Source organism: Limanda limanda, chromosome 3 (genome assembly GCF_963576545.1).
Source record: "Limanda limanda chromosome 3, fLimLim1.1, whole genome shotgun sequence".
NCBI classification, from domain to species: Eukaryota; Metazoa; Chordata; class Actinopteri; order Pleuronectiformes; family Pleuronectidae; genus Limanda; species Limanda limanda.
In genome coordinates, this window is record NC_083638.1 from 5,473,167 (window position 1) to 5,498,337 (window position 25,171).

General features: G+C 42.7%; 1 protein-coding gene across 1 annotated transcript in view; it reads left to right on the plus strand.

The window, feature by feature from the left end:
- Positions 1 to 25,171, plus strand: part of myo9aa (myosin IXAa) — a 103,546-nt gene that overhangs the window by 47,815 nt on the left and 30,560 nt on the right. Inside the window, exons 3-13 of the mRNA XM_061068690.1 lie at positions 6,411 to 6,505; positions 6,587 to 6,649; positions 8,395 to 8,494; positions 14,341 to 14,438; positions 14,722 to 14,848; positions 15,480 to 15,569; positions 18,355 to 18,471; positions 19,143 to 19,277; positions 22,799 to 22,920; positions 23,815 to 23,956; positions 24,719 to 24,914. Coding sequence (XP_060924673.1) covers positions 6,411 to 6,505; positions 6,587 to 6,649; positions 8,395 to 8,494; positions 14,341 to 14,438; positions 14,722 to 14,848; positions 15,480 to 15,569; positions 18,355 to 18,471; positions 19,143 to 19,277; positions 22,799 to 22,920; positions 23,815 to 23,956; positions 24,719 to 24,914 — 1,285 coding nt within the window. The remainder of the gene's footprint in view (positions 1 to 6,410; positions 6,506 to 6,586; positions 6,650 to 8,394; positions 8,495 to 14,340; positions 14,439 to 14,721; positions 14,849 to 15,479; positions 15,570 to 18,354; positions 18,472 to 19,142; positions 19,278 to 22,798; positions 22,921 to 23,814; positions 23,957 to 24,718; positions 24,915 to 25,171) is intronic.

The following is a 25,171-nucleotide window of genomic DNA, read 5'->3' on the forward strand; positions in this document are numbered from 1 at the left end:
CTTTGGAAACTTTGAAGTGGACACAAAGCGTCTCTCTGTGCACTTTGGGACCAGGATGTCACATGATCTCCAAACACAACCCGGCGTGGACATTCGTTTGTGACCCTGAGCGTTCGATGACTTACTACAAGATTCTCCCTCTGTGAGTTCACTCAAGAAGGCTTTTGTCTCCGCTCTCTATTCAAGGGCCGAGTGTGACCCGGCCGTTCACTCCAGGTCTCTCCTCCTCCTCTTCCTCTCCTTTTTCCTCTCCTCCTCCTCTTCCTCTTCCTCTCCTTTTTCCTCTCTTTTCATTTCCTCTCCTCTCCTCTTCCTCTCCTCTTCCTCTGCTCCTCTTTCTCTTCCTATCCTTCTTCACCTCTTTTCATTTACTCTATTCGTCTTCTCCTCTTCCTCTGCTCCTCTTTCTCTTTTCCTCTCGGCCTCTCCTCCTCCTCTTCCTCTTCCTCTCCTCTCCTTCCTCCTCTCCCTCGCCTCTCCTCTCCATCTATTTTCCTTTCCTCCTCTTTCTCTTTTCTATCCCGCCTTTCCTCTCCTTGCCTCTCCTCTCCTCCTCCTCCTCTCTTCCTCCTCCTCCTCTTCCTCTTCCTCTTCCTCTTCCTCTGCTCCTCTTCCTCTTCCTCCAGCCTCTTTTCCTCTTCCTCTCCTCTCCTTCTTCCTCTCCCTCTCCTTCATCTCTTTTCCTTTCCTCCTCTTTCTCTTCTCCACCCTGCCTCTACTCTCTTTGCCTGTACTCTACTCTCCTTCTACCTCTCCTCTTCCCATCCTTCTTCACCTCTTTTCATTTCCTCTCCTTGTCCTCTCCTCCTTCTCTGCTCCTCTTTCTCTTCTCCTCCCAGCCTCTCCTCCTCCTATTCCTCTTCCCATCCTCTTCATCTCTTTTCATTTCCTCTTCTCTCCTCGTCCTCTCCTCTTCCTCTGCTCCTCTTCCTCCAGCCTCTCCTCCTCCTCTTCCTCCCAGCCTCTCCTCTCCTTCTTCCTCTCCCTCTCCTTGATCTCCTTTCCTTTCCTCCTCTTTCTCTTCTCCATCCCACCTTTCCTCTCCTTGCTTCTCCTCTCCTCCCTCCTCCCTCCTCCTCCTCCTCCTCCTCCTCCTCCTCCTCCTCCTCCTCCTCCTCCTCCTCCTCCTCCTCCTCCTCCTCCTCCTCCTCCTCCTCTCATCTACTCTCCTTCTCCCTTTCCCTTTCCCTTTCCCTCTCCCTCTCCTTCTCCTCTCCTTCATCTCTTTTCCTTTCCTCCTCTTTCTCTTCTCCACCCCGCCTCTCCTCTCCTTGCCTGTCCTCTACTCTCTTTGCCTGTCCTCTACTCTCCTTCTTCCCCTCCTCTTCCTCTTCCTATCCTTCTTTATATCTTTTAATTTCCTCTCCTCGTCCTCTTCCTCACCCTCTGCTCCTCTTTCTCTTCTCCTCCCAGCCTCACCTCCTCCTCTTCCTGTCCTCTCCTTCCTCTCCCTCGCCTCTCCTCTCCTTCATCTCTTTTCCTTTCCTCCTCTTTCTCTCCTCCTCCCCGCCTCTCCTTGCCTCTCCTCTCCTCTACTTCTTTCTCTCCTCCTCACCACCCCTCTCGTCCTCCTCTCCTCTCCTTCCTCTCCTCTCCTCTCCTCTCCTCTCATCCCCTCCCCTCTCTGCATCCTTTGCCTCTCCTCCTCCTCTTCCTCTCCTTCTTCCTGTCTCTCGCCTCTCCTTCATCTCTTTTCCTTTCCTTTCCTCCTCTTTCTCTTCTCCACCCCGCCTTTCCTCTCCTCTTCCTCTCCTCTCCTCACCTCCCCTCTCTTCATCCTTTTCCTCTCCTCTTCCTCTCCTCTGAGCTAATGAAGTCATCCTCACATGATTAAATGTGTGTCGGCTCTGCGATGTATGAGTCAGAGCGTTCAGCAGCAAACAGAGGAGGCCTAATCAACTCACTACAGAGACGCATTAATAGAATCTGATCTGAGCAATTCTGTGAGGTGTCGCTGGAAATCTTATTGATTTCCTAGAAGAGAACAAATAAGGACCTATATGTGATAATAGGATTATCTCTAGATGGTTGTGTACATCACATATTGTGTGTAGAAAAAACTCATTTGATTTACTGGATGTGTAAGTTATAGATATGATACGACCCAGGTGCCACTTCCTGCCTGACTCTTCCCACTTTTTCCTGTTGCTGAGAACACGTCTGACCCGTAAAATCTCCTGCTGCGTTCTTTATATGTGAAAGGCAACCTCTGGAAAATGTCCAAACCCACTTTTCCAGACATTTTCTGGAGTTCATGACTCGAAGCATCTCTAACCAATTAGTTACTCAGAGATCTGCATCTGTTGCCACAGCCCAGAGACTTGCCCTACCGTCAATACTTAGGATCGGATCAGGATACCTAAAGAAAAGCAGCTGAATGCCAACCCACAATCAAACACTCAGGGTAAAGAAAAAGAGGCAGAAATCAAATAACTTAAAATAAAATTAAATAAAATAATAAAAAAAAATACATATATAAAAATATAAGAATAGATTGAAGTAAATAAAGACATAATTATACAAATACAAATAAATTAAATTAAATTCCAATCAATCAAATCAAAAGCCTAGATAAAATAACGTTCTCCTATTCATAATATTAGTTAGTTACAATTAATATTCATCCTATTAGGTGCTGCTATTTTACAAATACAGATTTAACAAAGACTGCAGCACTGAAAAAAACTGTGTATTTACTTCTCTGTTATAATAATAAATGATCCACTGGGAACATGACGGTTGGCAGTGAAGCTTAAATCTGATATCAAACTAAAAGGACCTTTGCCTTCCAGAGTAATTGTTTATTAGAAAGTGCTGAGTCATGATAAGGATCTACCTGTGCCTCAAATAGAAGCTATCACTTTCCTCTCAATAAGAACGTTGACGGACGAACCCTTGTAACTGAAAGGTTTTCTCACCGTGACCACAGAACTCAACACATCGGAGCAGTTTCTCCAGATGTGCACGTGAGGAGAGACGGATTCGCTCGCTGATGAAAACCTCCGTCTCAGTCCTCGCTCTCCTCAGAACGACTTTGACCGAGCCTGTCGTCGGACACATTACACTCTGAACACGCTGGCACCGTCTCAACTCCGTCGCCGCTCCGCCTTTGGCTCAGTCTGCAGTTTGCGGCCAAGAATAACAGTGTTGACCTACTGGAGCGACTGAAGTGGTGCGAATCACGTCTGTGCAAACAGCTGCGGTGTCTGTTTGAGTCTCTGCGTCCGTCCGAAGGGCTCAAGGTCCGGCCTCAAGCGCTTTTCCACTGATGTTGTGTTTGAAATCCTGCTCTTCATGATATCGTTAAAAAAGGAATGACGTGATTTAGTGTTTTAGTTTTCCCCTCTTTACCTCGGCCTGCCCTGTCTGCGAGAGCTCGGCTTGCGTTCCATGTTCCAGAATAACTTTTGACAACTCCCACAGGAGAAGAGGCAAGAGTGGATTAGCATTTCTGTGGATAAGTGCAGTAAAATCATTTTATTTTTATTTTTTTAACTGAAAGCACGACTTGTCCTGTGGCTGATCTGCACTCAGGTCTATTTGTGGTTATTTCGGGTGAAGGAGAATGTCCATCTGTGAATGATCTGTTACTCCTGGTTTGATGTTTTGTTTGCTGACATGTTACTATAGATTTCTTTTGTTCTTCAGCTCCACTTACGATGATGTGACTCCAGCGTGATGGATGTTTATGACAGTTTTTTTTACTGTTGCTTAAACATTTCAATGCAGCAGTTGGTCCTGACGCTCTCCCGTGACTTATTGAAATGTGTTTTTAATGCTTTTATAGGTTTTGATAAACCCTTTCTTGCATGTTGGGCTGAAACCTCATCCCCCCCTCGAGGTCCGTTTATGACGACACGGCACTTCTGTTATGAGATGTGTTTTACTGCCGTTGATATGGAGCCGGCCCAAGTTTGGAAAGAATAAAAACTGTCGGCTGTAAAAACGTCTTCTTTAACCATGCGTCGTTTTTGTTACACAGACCAGGTGGACAAATACACGCTGCTTGATCATAAATCAGCTCTCAGCGTTTTGAGTTGTTCCACATCCTGCTTCCTGCTGGCCCATCACATCATGCTGGACGCCAGGCCGTTTAACAGAGAATCACTCAGAGCTCTGATCTCTGACTTGTCTGACCCGGGCTCCTCACCGAGTCTGCGAGCAGGCTGTTGTTATTAGTGCTTGAGTGCTTGCTTTTTACTGGCTGTTCCATTTTGGGCACTTCTGACCACTTAGGGACGCTGAGTGATGTTCCTCTGTCCTCGTCTGACCCGTGGTTCCTGAACCAGGAAAGTTCAGAGGCAGACGAAGTGGCGAACAGATCACCAGCTCCTCTGGGAATATCGACGGCATCAGGCATCAGATTTTCAAAAGGAGACTTCCTTTGTCCAGACGCTAGAGTTGAACAGGTTTTTCCACCGCGTCTGCCTATTTTAATGATTTGTTCAGCCGAGTGAGTCACAGATGAAGAGTGAGTTCATCGCTGTGATCCAGTTGTTTGAGGCAGCGTCTGCCAGCAGCGCCGAGGCCAAAGTCTAGCAGACTCTCCTGAGTCCTGATTTCCAAAACCATTTTTTAATGGTGTGATGATCGCTGAATCACAGAGTTTTAGTTCACTTAATTTAGTTTTTTCTACACAGTTTTTATCCGGGATTTCCCCTCAGGGCTACATTATAAACCCATTTGTATTTGAAAGGAGACATATGTTGCTTTTCTTAGTTTTTCTTTCCTCTATGGTTTTTTGTGTCCATGGTAAAGGGAGCTCCACTCCCCCTGAAAACACTGAAACTCCCGTCTCCCCTGAAATCCTTGTTAGTAGCCCAGACCCTACTTCTGCATCATTGTGATTTGCATTTGCACAATACATAATAACACCTAGTGGCTCGTCTGGTTTACTGCCTAACAAAGCCAGGTAAAGAGAAATCAGAAGACAACATTTCCTACATGTGCTGGAGGCCGTTGACCAATCACAGCAGTGGGTCAACTGGCCAATCAGAGCTTTATTAGGAAGAGACTGTAGCTAAAGGCATGTGTTTCAGGCTGCATCCATACAGCCATGGTTTTCTTTGTAAATGCATCCATTCTGCTGCGGATATGCCTGGTGTCCTCACTACTCCAGAGAGAGGAAACCACTTCAGTTTGAAAACTGCTAAAAAGAAGATGTTTGGAAAGGATAAGGGAGAGTGACCTCATTCCAGAAGAACACAACCGACATCAGCCTCGGCTTCCAGTGCAGGCGGCAACATGTATAATCAATGACGAGCGTGGCTGACCCTGTTTCCTTTGCTAACAGCTGTTGTGTACTTAAATTCACATTTAAGCATGTGCTCCAATGTGTTGGTGATTAGCGATTATTCGTTGCAATACTCATTTCTGTTCGAGCTCTTTCTGCAAATGAAAAACTAAATGCTTCCACGTGCGTCTCCATGTGTCATGTGCATACTTCTGACTGAAATGCGTTGCAGACCTTGTGTCTCTGATCCATTTGAAAATAAATGATAACTGGACAAAGATCACTACTTTGCCTCGTAGAGCTTTGATTTGTTTGGTTTGGGGCTGGAAAAATCTTCTCCTAATTTTCTTTCCTCTGTGTTGCATTATGCTCCGAGCCAATCACGGCCCACCCTGAACCGAAACAACATGTTTCTCAGATGAGGTTGATTGATAACCGAGCCCCTTTGACTCCTGCATCCAGCTCACAGCGCTGCCGATTAGCTCGATGCTAGCCTCCTCTTAGCATTGCGTGCATGTTGGTTAGTGGCGTTTGGTGAAAGGGCGGGGTCAAAGAGGGGGTGCTTTCCCATTCCACAGACGCACGGCTCGGGGCGCTCTAAGTGATTCGCTGAGGAATTTGTTTACTTGTGGCGGAGCTACAAATAACTGCAGGGTTTATATAGGCCCCGAAAGAAACGACTTCCCCTCCAGGCAGCCATACAACATCAACAGAGCTGCCGGGGGAAATACTGGAGCGTCTTATTAAAGCACAACCACTACACATGTTCCACAAGGCCACATGGATCCCATTACTCACTGAGGAGCTTTTTTCCATCAGGCCTGCTGGGCCTGGCTCCTTCATCCGGCAACTCTGGCAATTTGTCTGACTCTGACTTAAATAGATCCTAAAACCATGTTATTAATCTGTCTCGGACTGATGCCGTTTGAAACTATGCGAGAGGAAAAGATTGCTCCGCGCCGTCCAGGCCGACAGACTTTCAAGTTTGGCACGAGGCCCGAGTCTCTGTGAGCTCGACCCACAGACGAATTATCCACACCCATCCACGACTCTGAACTTGACCCTCTAACGTGCGTTACTGATATGTGTGGAAGATGTGTTATATGTCGCCTCTTCACATTAATTTTCAACAGTGTGTGTTTGTTTTCTCACCGCGTCTTCCTCTCTCGTCCTTCAGGCATTTGGAAACGCAAAGACAGCTCACAACAACAACTCGAGTCGCTTCGGCAAGTTCATCCAGGTGAACTACCAGGAGAGGGGCACTGTGAGAGGGTGAGCAGACAGAGGAATTTCAATTTCCTCACAAATAAATATCATATTCATCATTTGACACCTTGTTTGAACTGTTTTCAGAGCGTATGTGGAGAAATACCTCCTGGAGAAGTCCAGGCTGGTCTATCAGGAGCACAACGAGCGGTGAGCAGAAGTTTATCATAATAATATGAAAGTAAAACAGAAGTTAGTGGTTTTATTGAAACTTACAGCTTCTACGTCTGAGCAGCGATGGACTGAATCGTGATCTTATGAAGTGCAGCTCAAAACAAAAGTGAAGGGAAATAAATGAGCTGGCCTCCAACTTTACGGCTTTTTCTGTGCATCAATCAAACATGATTCATGTCCTCCTTGCGTGAAATGAGTTTCATATTGCTTTTTTAAACAGATTTGTATGAATTAAACTTGTAATATATTATATCAACAAAGGCTCTAATGATGGATGATGCTTTGAGGTCCCTAATAAGGAAAATATGTCAACAAACCAGGTTCTTGGCTGCTCTAGCACGATGTTGAAACAGTCCGTGACATCCAACCTGCACTTAGCTTCAAACTTTAATCCTCTCACTTAGAAAAACACAAGCATAAAATAAATCTGAGGTTTGAATTTTGGCAAAACATTTGTACATCTGAGTCAATTTAAGTGAGAAAGCCTGTTGTTGTTAGTTTGCCAGCGTGTGAGTCATGAAGTGAATTGACCTCTAAGTGGGACTGATGTGTGGGACTGGCTGGATGGAGTGGTGAAGGTTAACCTCACCATGGGGGGGGGCCCACAGAGGGCCCCCTGCGTTCTCGCATTGAGATGAATTGCTGACTCCAAGCTTGTGTGTCTGTGTGCGTGTTCGTTCCAAGAGAACCGTCGGTCGCACAGCTGCTGCACAATTTGACCTCTAACCTTTACGCTGTCAGAAGAAAAAGGGCGAGCACACACACACACACACAAAGACACACACACACACACACACACAAACTGAGCTGCCATTACTCCCTTTCTACTTTTTTTGCTTTAGCCTCTGTTGCTTTGTGGCTCCAGAGAATTCAACACTGGTCCATCTGCCCGACACACTGGTTTCCTCAGTCTTTTAAACGAGATTAGATAAGTTCGGCCAACACAAACAATAGATAAATCATTCTTAATGATAATAGATAATAGATAACATACCGTGAATGTTAAATTAATGAAGAATGGAAACTATGAGAGTAATTGCATTACAAGGGAAAGAAATGAGCAAATAATACCAACCATCCATCCATCCATCCATCCATCATCCATCCATCCATCCATGCATTGTCTTCCTCTTATCGAGTTAACCGGTCAAGTATTCAAGACGTCCTTCTCCCCAGCCACAGTCTTCCAGGTAGATGCTGAGTCATCTCAGGGACAGAAGGGATGTGTAGTTCCTCCAGCGAGTTCTGGGTCTCCTCCCGGTGGTGCGTGCATGGGAAGGAACCCAAACCACCTCAGCTGCCCCCCCTTTCCAGTATGAAGGAGCAGCGGTTCTACTCCAAGCTCCCCAGGGAGTAATCTCCTGCTTTTTGGTCACCACCCAGATTGAGTGCTGGAACGTAGATTGACCAGTAAATCGAATCCTTCACCATAACGATCCGGTACAAAACCATCATTACAGCTGATGATGCACCGACCTGCCTGAACATTCATATTCCCCTCACTGTTGAACATCCTGAGATACTAAAAGTCCTTCACTTGGGGCAGAAGCTACCCCCAACAATAACCCAACATATCAAACATCTAATACCTTTCGCTATTGAACCAAATACGCCAACGCAAATATGTTTGTCCAGAATTCACATTGTGTTCTCATACAGAAACCCACAAAAATACAGATATTCATGCCCATAACCATAATTGCATATTATTTCTCTTTCAGGAACTACCATGTGTTTTACTACCTGCTGGCAGGGACGAGTGAAGAAGAGAGGGAAGCCTTTCACCTCAAGAAGCCTGAAGAATATCATTACCTCAGCCAGGTGGGGACTTCAGCTCCAGGCACAATAACGTGTTTTATTAGAAATGATGAGATCACTAAATGTGTCTCACACGTGTGTTTTCCATGAGTCTTCATTTATTTGTTAGCGTTGTGAAGGTTTGTGTGTCTGCGTTTGTGTCGTCTGCTCGTCCTTGTACCCGAGGAAGCCCCCGGTTCCCTCTGTGTGTGTCGGTGTCTCCAAACAGGAAAGACAGAAACGATGACACAAAGGAAACACATTCCACTGGTGGTGGTTTTTCAACACAACTGTTCCCCGCTCACTCTCACTTTCTTTTTATAGTCACGACAAAGATTGTTTTAAATTGTGCATCTGTTTGTGTTTTGTGGGTGTAGCTGCATGTGTGTGATCTTCTCATACACGTTGGTTTCATCGTGGTGTCACATCCTCGGCCACACGCCACCGCTGACTAACACACCCACACACACAGACACACACAGACACACAAACAAGAAGACAGGCGACATGGTGTTTGTCCCTCGTCTCTGTTGTGTTGTGTGGTTTCACCATAAACACACACTTACATATGAATATTGTGTGGAGAACTTCTTGCACCACTGAGCTTCGACCACTCCCACCACGACCTGCTCGACCTTCCTCCAAAATCCATACTCCTGCATAAAGGAAGGAATTCCTCTCATTCCTCCAGGCCGCTGACGTGCACGTACAAATACACAAGTATCCATAAACACACACATTCTTGCACCGTTCTCTCGCTCGGTCACTTTCCGCCTGCTCTGTGGAGTTCACGTGAAGGATGACCCTCTTGCATCGTGCACGGCTCTTTGGAATGGATTTCACGACCTCTCCTCTCCCAGACTGGTTTACATGTTGACTGCTATGGATGTTTTTCTTTCTTCACACCTTCCTGAATCAAAATCAATCGTTCCAGCTCGTTCTGCCTTTTGCTTCGAGAACCACACGTGTGACCTCGACTCTTCTAACTGACCTTTTCCTGCGTTTGTGACTGTGAGATCTCATTAATGTAACTGGATGAAAATCATTTTGCAGATGCACGTTGTTTTTGTTCTCGCTGAAAAGAGAAAATTGTTGGGACGACTTAAAATAATTACCTCAATTGGTAAAACACAGTTTTTTGGGTCAAACCAAAGTTAGCAATTGTGTGATTGTAACTTGTTCAACAAACTCCAGTGATTTATGTGTTAACAACTTAAGTATTGTTTTAGTTTGTCCAACAATTTTCTCTTTTTAAGTGCAACTCAGGAATTAAATGTCCTTAAATTACATTACATTACATGTTATTTAGCTGATGCTTTTGTCCAAAGCGACTTACATTTTTAGTACACTCAACATTTATGAGGGGCCATTTAGGGGTTAAGTATCTTGCCAAGGACACTTCGGCATGCAGATGGGGAAGAGCGGGGATTGAACTGGCAACCTTCTTGTTGGAGAACGCCCACTCTACCCCCTAGGCCACACCGCCAAGCTATTTTAGTTTTGTTGTGACTTATTAACAGAAACCATAAACAAAAAGAAAAACGTATCTGCAAGTTGATTTTCATCCTTTATCTACATGAGCTCAAATGTGTAGTTTCTTGAGGGCTTGAAATGAACCATAACAACTCACGCTTTTGGAAAACCGAATCCACAATGTGCATGTGTGTTTGCAGTTTATTCATCTTTCTGCTTCCTGTGTTAAATAACATGTCTGTGAATTCCTTGCGTGTGCATCATCAGTGTCACATGTTCTCCTAAATGTTTGACGTATGTCTGTCTCTACGTCTCCTTGTGTCTCAGCTCCGTCTTAATAACACGTCCTTCCATCAACGCTACTTGCTCATAAATCTCGTGCTACGTGTTTAAATGTACAGTATGTGATGCCGCTGGAATGCTGCTGTCTAACCATTAACATCCGCCTACCCCCCCCCCTCTCCCTGTAAACTCTGCCTCAGCATTCCCAGATGACAAAGAACAGCCAGCAGCCTCACTGGGACAGTTACTGTGAGAGTGAACCGGTCAGTATCTGTGCTTCTGTGTGTGTCAGTGTGTCTGTCCGTTGATGAAACAGCAACAAGTAGAGTTTCACTCACCTGAGCCCCGGCGGTTCGAGTCCCACTCTCCCCTGCACAGCTGCTCCACCTCCTCCGGTCCCCGTCCGTCCTTTGCATATGTTGTCGCTCTTTCAATGTTTCCTAGTTCAGTTTGGGTGCTGTTTATTTTTGTTAGTGTTTTTTGCTTTCCCCTGTTGCACTGTTTTTAGTTTTTGTAGTTAAGTCTTCCTGTATTTTCAACGACTAGAAGGTGGAATTGGTCGTCCTGCCACAGAAGATTTTCAAAATTCTCACACAATCTGTTTGGACATAAGAAATCAAAGTCAGAATTAATTCAATTACTAAGTTAAATTTAGGTGTAACTACATTCAAGATTCAAGATTTTTTTATTGTCAAATGAACAGAGATAACATGAAGTAGTCACTGTCAATGAAATGCTTGGGTCACACACTCTCTTTAAGCAATTCTCAGTAATTTCAACCCAAAAAAATTAAATAAAATAAAAATAGAAATAGTATAAAATAGAATAAAAAAAACAATGAAATAGAATAACAATGAAATAGAATATCAAAAATTGAAAATTGAAAATAAAATATATACATCTAAATATATATCTTTACGGATGAATGTTCAATTGTGCAGTAGTGCAAATATTCAAATATGCTTATTATGGTGCTGGTGCAAATATGCAAATATTCCAGGGTGCTGGTTTGGTGGAGTTACATGGAGCATGATGTGAGGTTTCATACTTGGGTTCTGCCTGAAAAATCTCAAAATTCTCACACAATCTGTTTGGGCATAAGAAATCAAAGTCAGAAGTTATTCAATCACCCGTTAAATTTAGGTGTAACTACATGGAACATGATGTGAGGTATCATACTTGGGTTCTGTCTGAATAGAAAATATAATTTGTAACAATTCTTTATTAGAAACGACTAGATCGATGCTATTTTGTTGATCAAACCCAGAAAAATCTACACCTTTATTCAAGGTAGTGGCACATTTTATATTGCATCATTTTTTCTTTCCCCATCGACTTTGTCCGTCTCTGCTGAAGCTTGTGGGGCAAACAACGCAACACAAATGGTACCGTTTGTTGCATAACAACAAAAGAACTTCAATATGTTTCCTCATCCGTGAACAGGATTTGCACCCGAGTCAAGTCAGGTAGACAACAACTCCCATGAAACATTAAACAAGGTTGTGTAGTTGCCAAAGTTGCGTATCGTATGTATAAGAGGGAAGTCGGACATTCGGCAGCTTTCAGAGGAAGTTTCCCAGATGTTGTAACAATCTGAGGGAGTTTAAAGTTTATGAATCAGTTGTGATGATGAACCTTTCACCCACAGGAGTTGGCATGTTTTTGTCACACTCCATTACAACAGACTTTTCAAACGTCCGACAGCTTGACAGGTCGAATGAGGAAAAGCACCGGTGTGAATAATAAAATGAATGATGACTGAATTCCATGAGGCTGCTTTGGTTTCATGGTGCTGCCGTCGTAGATGCTGGCTCCCTGTCAACCTGTCATGTGACGCCTGGACAAGAACAGAGTTATTGACGAGATCATCAGAGACATTCTTGATAACATGAGCCATAACTTACATGGAAATAACAGATTTCAATTTTTTTATATATTTTTTCCGACTCGACACACACCCTTTCCTACAATAAGTTCAAATAAAAGAATGAATATGTGTCAGGTGTTAGTTACTTGGACACATTTATTTAAACGTGAAAATCGACCTGTGGAGAGAAGTTGTTCAGATGAGTCACAGATGATGAAGATGCTCTAACAGACACTTCATCACCACAGTGACTGAGCTACAGTAGATTTACTTGATCATATCTCTGGGTCCAATAATTCATCTTTACCCCTTAATCACAACATCTGATTCGAATCACAGTTGTCGCTCTGTGAAAAAAAAAGCTGAGATTATAATGTCAATGATTGAAAGAGTTTTGGTTTGGTGGAGTTTTTTGTTTTCTCCACTACATGCATGCAACAGTTCACTTTAATTCACTATTTACATTTAATAATGCTTTGTTTTTCACCTTATTTAGTTAACAAAATACTAATAATACTGTGAGATACATAATGTACTTGGGATTTCAGTGGGATTAATCCTGTGGTCGAAATTATGAACACATTCAAATCAAAAATACTTTAGTCAACTTTTCGAATTTCCTCTTTTTCAACACAAGGGAAACCACTAAATCTTTTCATGTCAGCACAGGAAATCTGCCAAATGAAATATATTATTAAATATATTAAGACCTGTTAATGACTTATTAATGTTGTTATGTTTCATTTCCTAAAACCAACGTGTGACATCTGGAATCATCAACCGACCTGTTCTACGACAGTAAAATATTGTTTTCGTTCAGACCGAGCGACGTGAATATTTCCCTCTTCTATAGAAATGTGACACCAGAGACACTAATAGTTCACAGTGAGTTCCCGTCGGGGGGGAGGGAGGGAAGGAGGGAGGGAGGCAGGAGGCACGTTGGTGTGAGTGTGCGTCTCGTGTTTGTCTTCCTGAGGAGTCGGTATGTGATAATTATGGCAGCCATAGTGGAATGAGCCCATAAGAAAACAGACGGGCTCACATTACGCTGGCTGGACGGAGTTTGTGTAGCTACGTCAACGCACGTGTTCCGAAGCTCCGCCTCCTGTCGTCATTAACTTCTGATACAGATCCACACATATGGTCCTCGTGTGCATTTGGTTGCTAAATGTTAGATATTTTAAAACACTACTGTAAGCTTTTAGGACTCTAGAGGTAAATATTGTATTTTGTACTCGGCTACATATATCGTAACAGGTGCAGTTATTCTTGTCTTGGCAGTTTAATGTATAAATACCTTATGATATAATATATTATCACTATTGTTATTATTATATAAAAACAGTGGATACAGTTGTTAAAGTTACTTCCAAATTATTCACTTGATACTGTTGTTTGTAAATCAATATGCAAAAATACATTCAGCCTGACCAGTATGGATTTTTCACAAATACTACAAAATGTATAGAACTTAAAATAAATGATAAAGATTATTTTGCTGTAAATTCAAAACATAAGGCCTTAATTGATATTGTTTGTGTACTTTTGATATTCAATTTAGTTTCAAGTCCATATTTTAACATAGGACGACATCTAAATTCTGAAGTTTAATTTGAAATGTAGTATTTTTAAATTAATTTAAGTTATTATAAATGCACATAGGACTTCTAAGACAAGGGTCAGACGTTTATAAAGTTTTTCTTTAAGCTCTACAGCAGCTTTTAAACGAGATTCAGGGACGTACAGTCGACTGGATATTTACTGTGTGTGATTATTTGTGTCTCACTGAGTAAAGTGTAGCTCCTGTCCGCAGACTTCACTGTTGTTGTGTATCTGCTTCCACCTCATAAACTCACACAAACCCCTGAGTCGCTTCTCAGCTCTTTCTCCGGCTCGCTTTAACAGCCTAGATTTTCCCCTACACGAGCACACGCTGCTGTTCTCTAGACTAGATCCTCATCAGACCGCAGTGTTGTTGTTATGTTTGACCCCCCCCCCCTCACTGTGAGTCATTCAATTCTTCTGCTTCAGGCCGTTCCGCTGTTTTTTTTTGTTTCAGCAGAATAAACTGAGGAACTATTTTAAGTATCTTTGCTAGACGCTCTGTAAACATCTGGGCACCCTGCATGTCAACAACATTCACTGAATCCTTCTAAACTTCAGAGCAGCTCATCATTGGCTCTTCTGGCTTCGAGGTCATGATGGCGACTGTGAGCCTGACGCCCGGTTTCTGCCTCTTTCTTTCCAGGACTGCTTCACAGTCGAGGGCGAGGACCTGAAGCACGACTTTGAGAGGCTTCAGCTGGCCATGGAGATGGTGGGCTTCCTTCCTGCCACGCGGAAACAGTGAGTGACACAACCATAGGATAGAGTTAAACATTAACAACCTACATCACACACTAGAGGAGAGAAAAACCAACATGTCTCCTTTAAATCTCTTTATAAAACATTCTATTAAATAACAAATAAAACAGTTGTTTCCTTGTTTTATTGTTGTTTTTTATCCATTAGTGAAGCATTTTTTGACTTGACTACACAAATTCATAAAATCTGTATATATAATAAGAGTAGCTGATATTTAAAAAGATAGTTCCACAGTCTCTCAGACTTGTTCTCGTGTGCTGTGCAGGATCTTCTCTCTGCTGTCGGCCATCCTCCACCTGGGCAACATCTGCTACAAGAGGAAAACCTACAGGGACGACTCCATCGACATCTGTAACCCAGAGGTGCTGCCTGTCGTCTCAGAGCTGCTGGAGGTACCGACAAGCAAACTTTGACAACTTTAAAATGTCAAAGTTGCTCTGACTGTATTATCTTGTGTTTCTGTATTGACAAAAAACACAGATTTTTCCCAGTTTTCATGACCTCCAACAAAACTCCACAGAAAGTCCAGGCCTGAGGACAAACTCTGTGAAAACGGCTTTAGTCACCACCAGTCATTTGAATGGGTTCTTCACCCGACCACTTTTGTATCGATCACACTCGGAATCGCTGTCATTTAAAAGTGACTGAGTGAAGTTTGGTCAACAGTAAATTGCCGTTGGAGCCGGTCGGAGTTAATAAATACACGTCTGGGCCCAAGTGTTTACATTACACTACTGCAGAGATTCCACTGGAGTCACAGTCGGGTATCATCCTCGTAATGTTGTTCAAGTATTAGATAATCATCGTTTGTCAATCGTTAGCTCATTTAGAGGACATATAACAACGTATTATAAGATGAATAGATGTGGGTTTGGGCTGAATCGTCACATCTCTGCAGTCTGACTTATCTTCTGAACTGAGAGGATGAGAAAGTACAGACTGATGAGCTGAGGGTGTTTCTATTCAGAATAAAACAAATATACAATGTTTAAATCCTTCCTTCGCTCCCGCTGTCATCAACAGGTGAAAGAAGAGATGCTGTTTGAGGCTCTGACGACACGGAAGACGGTCACGGTGGGAGAGAAGCTGATTGTTCCCTACAAACTGTCTGAGGTGAGACTGCAACCTCACCGACAGCAAACAAACATCGCTGTGAAGACACGGAAAACACACACAATACAAACACAGCCTGTGGTTAGACTCAGAAGACAAAGTATCTGTCTATTTGAAATGGTTGGACGTCACTTCTCGTTGTCGATGCTTCACAAACTCAGAGGCAGAAGCGAGCTATGAGAAAAACTAGGTCTCTATCCTCAGTATGGACATCACGGATGCAGAGAAACCAAACCCACACAAAAACACACACACACAGACACAATATCCTCCACTTACAAACACACAAAGTCCTTCAGTGGGTTTAGAGAGCGAGCGAAGGCATTTCCAGCCCCTCTTCAGTTTGCACCGGGAGCTCTGCTCTGAAAACAAACACACGTCATGGTTTGGAGATGAGAGACATCTCAGAGAGAAGAGGGAACAACACAGATACACAGTGTAACAGGGTTGGCTTAACCCCATGTTTAAATTATATTTATGTCTTGCACACGTACACTGAAGTTGTGGTTTCATCGGCATTTATTTGTTTGTCTATAGTTGGCAGGACTACGTAAAAAACTACTGGACGGATTCCCATGAAAAACTTGATTGAGGGATATATGGGTCAGGAAAGAACTACTTAAGTGTTGGTGTGGATCCAGAACACTTTCTTTAGTGTTGTGAGGTGTTTCACAACATTTTAGTTGATTTGTCAGACAATCATTTATTGATCTCGATGAAAAATAAAATCAGGCATCTTTACCAGGGTCTTACAAAATGCTTTAAAAAGTATCAAATGTAATAATCTTAATTTTAGACCTTAAAAAGTCTTAAATGTGTCTAAATACTACATACTAGTTTTGAAATGTGTGTATTTAACATCTCTTTATTGTACTGATAACTGATATTCTGTCAGTTATCGGGTCAGACTTTAAAGAAAAAACTATAGATACCTACTATCTGCTGGATTTGTAGTAATTCATGGACTCTGATATTCCCTCATATCTGTCGTACTTGAAATAGATCTTAAAAGGTCTTAAATTGAAGAGAGCTTGTTTCTGGGACTGATATCTATGAGAATGTGTAATTTGGTGCAGATCCAAATAAAAATCTGTATCTAGTGAACCTAAGTGTGGTTTCATAAGGGGAATGTGTTCATTCTTGTTTCCCAGTATGAATTCCTGACCATGTTCCCGCAGCAGATCTCTCCCAGTAGACGGAGGCTCTTTACACGTTCCCATCAAAAAACCTCATAATGGCCTTTTAGATACTTAGGAGTTATTTCATATGAACACACAGTGATTGCTTCGGTGGCTTCCTGGGTGGTCTCTCTCTGTGTAAATATATCGCTCAGTCACAGTCTCACTAACTGAAATCATACACTCGAGAAACCTCACGGAAAAAAAACGGTTTCTGTATTGAGTCTGCTCCGTCCGCTCAGAGTTATGAGGCTGTTTCCCTCTCCACGTTTCAAGTCCGACTTCCTCTGAATAATGAAAAGCTTATGAGTCATTAAACCGCAGAATGTGCGGAGTTCACAATAAAAAAATCTGCCCCGGACTCATTGGAGACATATTTGGTCTGAGGCGGCTGAAAATAACCCTGTTAATTGTTTTTGGGGGGAAAAAGAGGAATTTTAACTTGACTCTGTGGTTTGTTTTGTTTCTGAAGAACCGAGGCTTTAACCCTGCCGCTGAGAGGTCAAATCTTTCCAGCGGAAACAGGAATTAAAACGTTTTTTAATCAATAACATATCAAAGGAAGCTGTTGCCTAATAATCTGTGTTTATAGAAGCAACCACATCACTGATTAAACAAATCAGTAGATGTAATGTTTACGATAATATGAGACTTATAAAGACAACTTCTACTGTTTGTCTTCACTTACACGCTCGAGAACACGCGCTATACGTTTTAAAAGCCTATTAAAGTTCATTCTGCAGCCTCACCAGTCAGAACTTGGCAGCTGGGACCGTCTGTGCGACACCGGATTGGATTGGCTGATCTCCTGAGTCAACCTGACGAGTGTTGCTCTGGATAATGACATTAATAAAGACCCGGGGACGTCACGCTCTGCCGCTGCCAGCGTGTCCGTCTGTGAAGTGACCGCCTGTGCCAGGGTTTCACTGGAGAACGCCAGGGATCTGTTCGGGAGGGAGGGGAAATCTGCTTTTGTCATTTTATACTTTCCATCAATAATTCTAAGCGATGACAGGATGAGGATTTATACTCAGGTCTCATTCTAAAAGGTCGGTTGTAAAGCAGAAATACAGCCGTTTGTTGTCTGGAGGACGTCTCCGTATATAAATCTATTTTTTCCGTATTTAAATCTCCATTCATTGTTGTTTTTGGTGGACCTGTAGAAAAGTGCAGTCTTACAGCAGCAGGCCAAACTGTGATATGTTATACAGATGTGTGGGACATAGAGAATGAAGGGGGGAATGTCTGCAGGGATTTCAAGCATCAATTGACATCGGAAGTAATTGACGACTCTTCAAACTTGTTCTCTAAAAGGGTGTGACAGAAAGAGCTTGAATGGCTCCCAGTAACCATTCCTTATTTCAGAGCCCAAGCAATACTGGGGGTGAAAACAAAATCTCATTGGCAGAAGTAGAAATACATCTTGAGGACCCATTCACTCACTGTGTATTTTGATAAATCCTTTTCTTGCAGTTGGACAGTTTCCTTTATCAAACTAAACATGGAAACAGTCTCCTTCGCACATTTTGCTTCTTACTCTATCAAATGTTGTTAAATCATCACTGAGTGTTTCTCTAAATCCTGTTTGTGTGTGTCTGTCTCTCCAGGCCGGCACGGTGAGAGACTCCATGGCCAAGTCCCTGTACAGTGCTCTGTTTGACTGGATCGTCTTCAGGATCAACCACGCTCTGCTCAACATCCGGGACCTGGAGGACACCACCAGGGTGAGACCACACAAAATGTCTTACCTTGAAAACGTCCAACATGGATAATATCTTTTACTTTCATCAGTTTTTATGTATAACCTAGGACAAAACTGACCTAGATTCATAACACTGCTGAGGGTAAGATCCGATCCCCAAGTGGTCTGAGCTAAGTTCAGGTCTGAGCATCCAAACGTGTCCTCAGCTGGAGGTCTGATCACTGAGACTATGGAGGGACGGGCTGTGAGACGCATGTGGCCACATTCTTTTCACTGTGTGAATGCAAACATGTCCTGGTTCAGATACAAAGGACCTTAAACTCAGCTGCTACAGTTTAACAATGAACCAAAAGGAGTTCTACGTTTCTCAGTCACCGTTGATTCGTCTGTAACCAAAATATCACATGATAAATTTGTAAAATCTGTCTTCAGAGCTGCAGTGATTCATTATGTCCCTCCTGACTCTCTCTCTCTCTCTCTCTCTCTCTCTCTCTCTCTCTCTCTCTCTCTCTCTCTCTCTCTCTCTCTCTCTCTCTCTCTTTGCAAACACAACTGACATATGTGATTATTTGCAAATGTATCAGGGTTGTGACACCTGATCACAGGAGACACCTTTGTGCATTTTAATATCTGGTGTGAACAGAGAACTGAACGCTGTCCCCTTGTCTCCTCATGTTTTGTCATCTCCCTCAGATCTTGTCCATCGGGGTTCTGGACATCTTCGGTTTCGAAGACTTCGAGAACAACAGCTTCGAACAGTTCTGCATCAACTTCGCCAACGAGCGTCTCCAGCACTACTTCAACCAGCACATCTTCAAGCTGGAACAGGTAAGAACTTCCTCTTTATTCAAGCCTCTGACCTGGAGCTGAACTCTCTGAGCTACTGTTCCTCAGCTGCTCGTATTCGAACCCACTGTGGATCTACCATTCATAAGGAAATCCCTCGTCCTTATCACGCCACGCAGAGCACAAACAGCACAATGACACCGAAACAATGCAGGAATTCTTGGGCACATTATGCAACGGGGGTTTACTGAGAAGCTGACGGGGGGCGTATGACTGGAACCCGCCTGTGACCACCCTGACTCCGGTTGTGTGTTCTCCTAAGTGAGCTGATTAGCTTCAAAGGGCTTTTTACTCTCCTGATGCCTGTAAGTCAAACATGGTGTTTACCTTGAGATCGGCTGAATCAGCGACCTGCCCCGACGTGTTTGAAGGGCTCAAGCTGCTCCAGAGCCTCCGTGCACTTCATGAATTACACCGAGTCGTGAGGGTCTGTCTGCTCAGTCACTCCTGCTTTGATCACAGACGTCTTACTTCTGTGTCATAAACACGTCAGGACTTTCAACATAAATGTCACAGGGTAGAGACTTCAAAGAGGTTTTTGTCCAGAAGCTTAAAGTAAATTAAATTCTAGTTTATCTTGCTGCAGATGAAGGAGTTGTTAGTTTAGTGAATTAGGAAATGCGTAAATGAAATGTTAAGTACATGTGGGATGTGGTAGTAACTAAGATAGTCAGTAAAGGTTATATATACATATTAAAACTAAAAAAGATATATATATATATATAAACATATTAGCTTAACAGAAAAATTACAAGAAGGGAAGAAAATGTCATATTTACAGTATGAACTAGAACACTGTTGAATAAAACCACGTTTAAATTCACTAGGTCCAGATTTTTATATTTGGATAAGCACTCATAAATGTTTTACACTGATGAAGATTCTTCAAAATTTAATAATTATTGAATTGTGAATTGTTTTTAGATATTATGTAATAAAAATAGAAATGTACAGATTTGAAATATGTTAAATTTATAATAATAATATGTCTGCAACTGTAATTTAAAAAAGAAGGGTTCACTTGGTGCAGCAGCTTTGGATAAAGTTGCCAATCTAATAAACTATTATATCACTATTACTATAGCAGCAATATTTAGTATAGACCTGTTGGAAAAGTACTTGTGATAAATATAGATAAATTAAGCTTTAAGATAAGGATAAAAAACCTCTATTGTTTACAAAAACAGATGTTGAAAAACTTTTGCGACAAAACTAATCATAAAACCGACAAACATGTTGATGCAACTTGAAATTTGAGAAGATCATGATTCATAACTTCAATGAGGGTTGTCTCTCTATTCGAGCTTTGTCCTGTTTGTGGCCAAAACATTATCTTCAGTATCTGGATGTAGTTCACGGTGGATGTTAAGGTGGGTTCAGCATCACCATCGTGTAATATCCTTCTTCTTTCCTTTTTTCCCACTGACTCTGAGACTTCCAGTATTTGTTGATACTTATTAGAATACCACAGCACTTCCTGTGCTACTGCTTGTTGCTCTAACCCAGGTCACATTAGATCCAGCCTCCAACCAAACACTTGGCTTGCTGCTCTCTCTCTCTCTCTGAATGCAGCCTCTGTGCTGTAAGTGTTTATGTTGAATTCTGAAAATAATGGAGTTGTGAGGAGACTGCACAAATCTTTTTTTATTTCAGGACATTAGATAAGATAGTTCCTGGAGGACGTAATCACTCCATAGTGTCCGGTACTAGCTGGTGTACGTTCATGGTTGTGACTACGTGACCTTTGCTGTGAGTTCTGTTAGTTGTGCAGAGATGAAGTCGCTGGTTTTCAATACATTGATCTGTGCGACACCCACGTGAGCCGAGCTGTGGAGTGATCAGTGATTATTCTATTGATTTCTGATGTTTCCATGGATCAAACAGCCTCAAACCTTCTTTAACCTGCGTTCTCCTTTCACCAGACATCACAGAAAAAGTTTATTAAACCTGCAGCAGAGAGTCAGAGGAAAGCAGAGAGCTCAGGAATTCATCCCGGGCCTCGGTTCAGTTTAGCTTTAGTCTTGTTTGGAAAAATCGATGTACAACACTCAGGCGTCCTGAAAGCTTTCTGACCGAGAGCTGACATGCTTCATATTTCTGCTGAGGTCAGCATCACGCCCTCGTCTACAGTTACACACAGTTTGTTTCCACCAGCGAGTCGCTGTGTTGTGACGGCAGAAAGACGCAGGGCAGCAGCAGCCGTGGGAATCGGTTATTACTTGATGATGATTATTATTAATAAAACACCAATTCAAGTGTCTTCAGAGGAGCTGACGCTGCAGAGTTCGGAGATATGTGATGGTTTCTTTTCTTTTTCTTTTCACTCGAGTCAGAGACACAGTCAGAGTGAGTCACAGCAGTTAGAGGAAGATGATTTAAAGGCAGGAGGTGGATTCCGTGTCCTGTGTAATCTAATGAAATCGAGTACAACACCCCCACAAACCACAGCACAGTGATTACACAGCTGATTCATCTGACTCACAAATTCAATATCGTGGCTACACAAGCGCTTATTCCAGGGTTGTTGTTTTGGATTATATTGCACAGGTGTTCCGCTCTGTGTGAGTGTGTATGTGTGTGTGTGTGTGTGTGTGTGTGTGTGTGTGTGCGTTTGCGTGTGCGTGTGTGTGTGTTTGTGTGTAGTAAACAGATGTGACGGCCTGTCTTCAGTCGGCTTCTCTGCTGAACACAACGTTCGTGCTCTGAGATGTTGAAAGGATTGAAAAGACAGATGTGTTGTAACTTTTATTAGTTTATTACACTGATTGAAATTTGCACGGTACAGGGGTGAAAACGTGGTTCTCTCACACTGTTGGAACCTAAAATTAAATTGTAATGAAATTTTTCTGTAAAAACAGCCGGAAGCAGGAAATTTGCTCAATTAAATTGCAGCAGACTCATATCAGAATCCTCCAGTTTTTCCAAACACTGAAGAAGAGGAACATCTTCCCCTTTTATTCTTCATCTGTGAAGCAGCAGTAATTAACTGGATTCTCTTCAGCCCTCTGACTTCAGGGGAAGACCAAAGGAGAGAGAGATTCCTGTGATTCTTTATTAAACCTCCTCTGGATTAAGGTCTTTATTGGTTAAATTTCTTTCCCAGGAACAACAGGAAAATAGCATATAGAGGAGAGAACGGTGGTAAATGATCGGAATGCTTCTCTCATTATTAAACCAGCCTGCAAACAACACAACTACTTTATCTGTGACGTTTTAAAACAACACAGATCTGCATTCCTGTGTTTATTTGATTATTGATATATTTAAAGGTGATTTGATGGAATAACTGAGTTTTACGAAACTTTAAATCAAGTTTCTCCGTTTCCAAAGTGTTTAAGAGTACAACGTGGATGCAGTTGTGATGAATGTGATGTTTGATATTGTCTGTATACACTGAGAGTTGCTGACACGTTCACTGACCCACTGAGAAATGCAGCGACGAGGTTATTGCATCAGATTACAGAGCTATAGATCAACACTGTCCATGTGCTGTTGTCCCGCAGGAGGAGTACCGGGCCGAGGGCATCAGCTGGAGAAACATCGACTACATCGACAACACGGGCTGCATCAACCTGATCAGCAAGAAGCCCACAGCTCTGTTCCACCTCCTGGACGAAGAGTGCAAGTGAGTCTGATGCAGCCTGGTCCACGTCTTCATTTCCTCATTTTCCTTTGGGATAAACATCGACTTCCTCTGGCAGCTTGAAGGAAAATCCCAACTGGCAGGTGTCAAGTCTGTAACTAGAGTACGGCTGGTTTGATTCCACCTGTGCACCCACCTTTTCACTTTATACTTTATGTACATACACTTTTATAATCTCTATACCATCCATACATTTCCTGAAATGTAAACCCACTGAGGCCTTTTCACGATCACGACTGTGCTGCGACTATTTTTTACCAAAAACCATATTTCCTTCTTTATTTCCCCCTCTTCTCCATTTGGACACCGAGTCGAATTCCTCCCACTCGGAAAAGCTGGAGAGCTCTGAATCTCTGGCCGCGTTGTTTTCATAGCTCAGATTTCACCCTGCTCCAAAGCCCCTGGTGTCCCGCTCTTCCTGTAAGCTGTTGATTTTCTGCAGAATTGCTATTAAAGGACAGAGGAAGAAATCTGAGCCCAGATCGGCTTAGGAATGATCATTGTGGACCTGTGGTGTCAGAGGATGAAAATGTCAGAACCACTCACAGAGCAGATCCTTTTTTTTGACTTGCCACGTTTCCACGTCGGCGCTGTTGTAGTGACGGTTGTTGAGACTGGATTAGAGACGAGTGGAAAAATGAAATGTCTTCACTTCGTTATGTTTCATTCGGGTTTAACAGCTCAGGAATGTGTCAAACGTTTTTCCCTGTGATTTACGCTGCCGTCTTCATGACGTAGTCCACAACCTTAAACAAGTGCACCAGCACAGGGATCTGCTGGCCCAGCTCCTCACCTCGTGTGCTTTCATTTTAAAAACAGATGTAAAAAAACCGCTTTGTTCTTCAAATCAAACTTTTCTGTTGACTTTTATTTCAGTTTCCCTCAAGCCACCAACCAGACTCTGCTGGATAAGTTCAAGCGGCAGCACGAGGGCAACAGCTACATCGAGTTCCCAGCCGTCATGGAGTCGGCCTTCATCATACGACACTACGCTGGCAAGGTCAAGTACGGTGTCAAGGTCAGTGGGATCCTCACGTCCATGGGTATCATTGATTAGAAAGAGAGAGAGGAGGAGGTGCAACCAAAGACTGTTTATAAAAATGGACAAAGAGAAAGTGAAGCCAGTGCGGAAGTGCCTGAAATCTGTATTCTCTCAAACGACCAGCAGAGGGCGACTCCACTGGTTGTGAAAATAAGTCGGTTCCGATGAAAATTAAGCTACTTCCGCCTTGATTTGTAAAGTCAGAAACATTTTCCTAACAAGTTGATAATCTCAAGTTTCAAGTCTTCAATTTAAAATAAAATAGATGATAAATGCATTGAGGCATGGATTCTGATTGACAGGTAGCACCGTCCAATGAGTGCAGGTGGCAGGTGTAGGAGGGCGTTTAGCTCTAAGTCAGGCTCCACCCACTTCTCCTCCAAATATAGTTACTTCTGGTTTCAAAGAACCAACATGGCATCAAAACGGTTGTTGAAGGAACTTTTATCACAAGCAAATAATAGCATTGAATCCCATCATAATCCCTGTTTATGATCTCGATCTTTAGTATCAAGTCTCTTTCAATTAGTAAAATACATGATAAATGTATAAATGTATATAGTTTCTTCTGGTTTCAAAGAACCAAGATGGCTGCAAAGTAGCAGCTCACAAACCAATGGCTGACGTCACAGTGGTTTGAAACTTGGGTCTAATTGATCTCAACTTTGTTTTCTGGACTCATGTTGAAGGGACTTCACAAGCAAATAATAGCATTGACTCCCATTTAATGTGATGCAGGATTTCCGGGAGAAGAACACAGACCACATGCGCCCGGACATCGTGGCTCTGCTGAAGAGCAGCAAGAACGCCTTCATCTGCGGGCTGATCGGCATCGAACCCTCGGCCACGTTCCGCTGGGCGGTGCTGCGAGCGTACTTCAGAGCCCTGGTGGCTTTCAGAGAAGCTGGAAAGAGACACACGCAGAAGAAGCCTGGTGAGTTCCGGGAAACTAACTAACATGTTACAGCTGCAGGAACATAGAGCTCATCTCAGCTGAACTATGAAAGTCAATTAAAACTTATCTGTCAACAACAAATGTCTATTTTTAGACTTTTCAACATATCAAGAGAACTACTGGTGTTTAATTTTGAAATTCTGAAAATGGCCCAAAAGAGGCAAAGTTGAATTTGCATTTTTAAATAACCAAACCGGTTGTATTAGAGTTATTTAAACGTACAAAAGGCAAAAATA